This window comes from Oryctolagus cuniculus, chromosome 3 (assembly GCF_964237555.1).
Source record: "Oryctolagus cuniculus chromosome 3, mOryCun1.1, whole genome shotgun sequence".
Taxonomy (NCBI): domain Eukaryota; kingdom Metazoa; phylum Chordata; class Mammalia; order Lagomorpha; family Leporidae; genus Oryctolagus; species Oryctolagus cuniculus.
In genome coordinates this window covers 86,791,815-86,795,942 of record NC_091434.1, presented here as the reverse complement: position 1 = coordinate 86,795,942, position 4,128 = coordinate 86,791,815, and the positions used below count along the sequence as shown (strand labels likewise).

At 33.9% G+C, this 4,128-nt stretch overlaps 1 protein-coding gene across 1 annotated transcript; it reads left to right on the top strand.

Moving 5' to 3' along the window:
* The first annotated feature begins 286 nt into the window (after positions 1-286).
* On the top strand, positions 287-772 carry LOC100352072 (large ribosomal subunit protein uL23-like). The gene has a single exon (XM_051848613.2). The coding sequence runs from the start codon at positions 290-292 to the stop codon at positions 755-757; it is 468 nt and encodes a 155-aa protein (XP_051704573.2). The 5' UTR covers positions 287-289; the 3' UTR covers positions 758-772.
* The last annotated feature ends 3,356 nt before the right edge of the window (positions 773-4,128 follow it).

The following is a 4,128-nucleotide window of genomic DNA, read 5'->3' as shown; positions in this document are numbered from 1 at the left end:
TTTATTTAATTTTGTTCATTCCATTGGCTACTTTAAGTTACTTTACAGCTTATTAACACCAGAGGACTTGTAAGTAATAGATCATGTGGGATATTAAAAACAGCAAATACTGCTACTATTTGCTCCTTTTAATAATATGAGTATGAAATAGATTAAAATAAGACTTTTGAATTAACCATGGACCAAAGGATTTCCGTCTCAAAACTATGAATAATTAAAATGTTGGTACTAGTACTACAGAGACATATGGTAAGAATTCCCTCCTTAAAACCTAACTAAACCCTCCAAGATGGCGCCGAAGGCAAAGAAGGAAGCTCCTGCCCCTCCTAAAGTCGAAGCCAAAGCGAAGGCCTTGAAGGCCAAGAAGGCAGTGCTGAAAGGCGTCCACAGCCACAAGAAGAAGAAGATCCGCACGTCCCCCACCTTCCGGCGGCCCAAGACACTACGCCTCCGACGGCAGCCCAAATACCCTCGGAAGAGCGCCCCCAGGAGAAACAAGCTTGACCACTATGCCATCATCAAGTTCCCCCTGACCACGGAGTCGGCCATGAAGAAGATAGAAGACAACAACACACTGGTGTTCATTGTGGATGTCAAGGCCAACAAGCACCAGATCAAACAAGCTGTGAAGAAACTCTATGACACTGATGTGGCCAAAGTCAACACCCTGATCAGCCCTGACGGAGAGAAGGCGTATGTGCGGCTGGCCCCTGACTATGATGCTCTGGACGTTGCCAACAAAATTGGGATCATCTGAACGGAGTCCAGCTGGCTAATTCTAAATATATGTTTTTTCACCATATAAAAAAAAAAAACTAACTAAACCCAACAAAAATTAAGATATAACAATAATTATAATTGATACATTTAGTTATTAGTATCTTGTCTAATGGGAATATTAGATTTGGCTACTAATTAAGGTCATGAGTTTAAATATTGATAACAGTTGTATCCCTAAGGCTAGAACAAAGTAAACAAATCATAAAAAGTATTCATTCTATAAAAATCTGATTTAACTTGGATGTGCAGTAGTGTAACACAGAAACATGTCACATAAATGAACAGATTTTAATTAGCAATGGAAGTACTCATAAGTCCAATTAAGATAAATAATACAATTAGGTTTGTAACCTTGACAAACAAAATATGCTAATGTAGCTTATAGATTTGTTTGTAGAAGACACTATAATATAATTTTAAATAGATTTTTGTGTTTTACCAAGTAAGATTTTGCCTGATGAAACATTTTATGTTCATGTCATTTGAGCAGCCTTCAGATAATGAAAGCTGAGGAATTACAGATATCTTTACTGGTTTTCTAAATGAATAATCATAAAAAATATTTAATGATCTTTGTATATCATTGCTAGTAACTATAATGTATTGATACAGCTCACAGATTCTAAGAGCTCTTCCTTTCTTGTACAATGATCACATAAACATACATTATCTACATAGGTCTGTTCTATTCTCATTTAGCTGAGAATGTTTACCACTAATGGACATTCATTTTTGACAGATGTTTTGTATGAAGTGTACTAGACTGTGTTTTCCAAAAGTGGTTGCAAAAATATTTCCCATTCAACATGTTTTCTACAGTCTGACCTTGCCAACTGAAGTTTATTTCCCCATTCCCTTGAATTTGAGCAGACGTTGGGATTACGTTCTTTGACAGGGATGCTAGGTTGGCTAATTCTGGGTGTGGCATTTTACTGCATATGTACTTTCTGCTATCTGACAGTTGGAAGATAGCCACCATATAACAAATGCAGCAACCCTGAAACTGCCATGCTGTTCTGAGAAGCCAAGTCCCCTGGAGTGATACTGGAAAATGATGTAAGCAGAAAAGACGGATAGGCCAAGGACCATCAGGCACTAAATATGCAAGTGATGATGCCATCAAGGTAGTGGATATTCCAGGCTTAGCCACCCCAACTGAATTCAAATGAAATAGACAGCCACCTGAATAAGCCCTTCCAGAGTTTCTGACCCACAGAAGAGGGAAAAAAATAAAGTTACCACTTTACCAACTAAAAACCACATCACTTGTAATGTAGCAATAAATAATTAAAATATACAGCTATTGAGATGATTATATAAATTTTTCTTTTTGATTATGTTAGTGTGATTAAAAAGTACACTGCTTCATCTTCAAATATTGAAACAACTTTGTATTCTTGAAATACAGTAAAAGTATAGGATGCATTATCCATTTATATTGTGCTGGACTTAATTGTTACCAATTTGTTGAGGATTTTTATTTATATGTTCAAAGGATGTTTTCTTGTTTTTCTAGTAATTTCTTTGCTGATTTAAAAATAACAAACTGCTAAGGGATTCCTCCTTTATTTCTATAAGATTGATTAGGTTTCTTTAAATAACTGATAGAAATTATCCAAGAAAACATTTGACCCAGACTATAACTTTGCTTTTTATTATAAGAACTGATTTAATAAGAAATGGTTTTTATTTCTTCTTATCTTTTAATGTTTGATTAAAATTTTTATATATGTGAATTTTATCTGTTATATATAAAATATGAATTTAGATACATATTAAAATATGCATTATATTATATATAATTATATATTTTATATATTTGTACAAAATCTTATTAACTATAACTGTACATATTTAAGGGCCATGGCATGATATTCTAACACATGTATATATTGTGTACTGATCAAATCAGGGTTATCATTACTTTCTGACTGGGTCCCTGTAGCTGTCCTCTTCCACTTGCTCATAAAATATGTAATAGGGTAATGTAAGTTAGATTCATCCCACTATGCCATGCAACTCCATAAATTTACTCTTTGATTTATGTCTGATTTGCTATCCATTATCTAAACTCTTTCTATCTACACCCCTACCCTTCCTCACTCAGTCTATTGCAGTCACTGTTCTGTGTTCAGTTGAATACAGTATTTGTCTTTTTGTATCTGGCTTTCATTTAAGCTGATGTACTCCAGTTCCATTCATTTTGTTGCAAATACTGGATTGCATTCTTTTTATGGGTAAATAATATTCCATTGTGTATATACATCCATTTTTCTGATGTTGGACATCTGTTTTTTTGTTTTTTTTTTTTGTTTTTTTTTGTTTTTTTTTTGCTATTTTAAGAATGTACTTTATACAAAATAACCAGTTCATATGGAAATAAATCTACAGACCTCCAACTATCAAAAAGCTTTTTAAAAAGTTCTCTTAAAAAATTATCCAACACACAATATTGAACTAACTATTGAGGTAAGTGTCACTCTCAGTGAAACAGGAAATCAGCAGACCACGACAAAATATGATGTTGGACATCTGGTTTTATTCTATATCTTAGCTATTGTGAATAGTGTTGCAATGAACATTGGTACAACAGGTATCTCTTTGATGTGATTTCTTGCCTTTTGTGTATATACAAGCAGTGGATTTCTGGATCTTATGGCAATTTTGCTTGTAGACTTTTAAAGAAATCTCCATACTGTTTTCCATAGAAACTACACTAACCACCAATACTTGGTAAGAGTTCTTTTTTCTCTACTTCCTCACCAGTCCTTGCTATATTTAGTCTCTTTGGTAATAGCTAATCCTACTGGCATGAGGTAATATCAAATTGTGGTTTTAATTTGCATTTCTTTGAGCATTAGTGATATGGAGTATTTTTTTATGGACCTTTTGGCCATTTTTGTATCTTCTTTAAAGAAATGTTTGTTTACATATACAGCCCATTTTTCAGTTGGAATATGTGTTTTACTGTTTTTTAGTTGTTTGAGTTCTTTATGTATAATGGACATTAATGTGCTATCAGATATATAGCTTTCAAATATATTCTCCCATTCTCTTGGTAACATTGTCCAGCTTGTCGCTTACCATTTTACCAATTTTTGCTTTTGGGGTCTGAACTAAAAATTCCTTGATCATTCCAGTGTCCTGAAGTTTATTACCTGTGTTTTCTTCTAAAATTTTCAGTTGCAGGTCTCAGATTGAGGTCTTTAATCCATCTTGAGTTGCTTGTTGTACATGGTGAGAGGTAAGGGTCATGCTACTGCATGTGGACAGCCAATTTTTCCAGCACCATTTATTAAAAAGTCTATCCTTGTTCCAGTGTGTGTTGTTATCACCTTTGTCAAAGAT

What these genes read in the sequence shown, in the direction of transcription:
- LOC100352072 (XM_051848613.2), top strand. Translation starts at nt 290, where the DNA reads ATGGCGCCGAAGGCAAAGAAGGAAGCTCCTGCCCCTCCTAAAGTCGAA.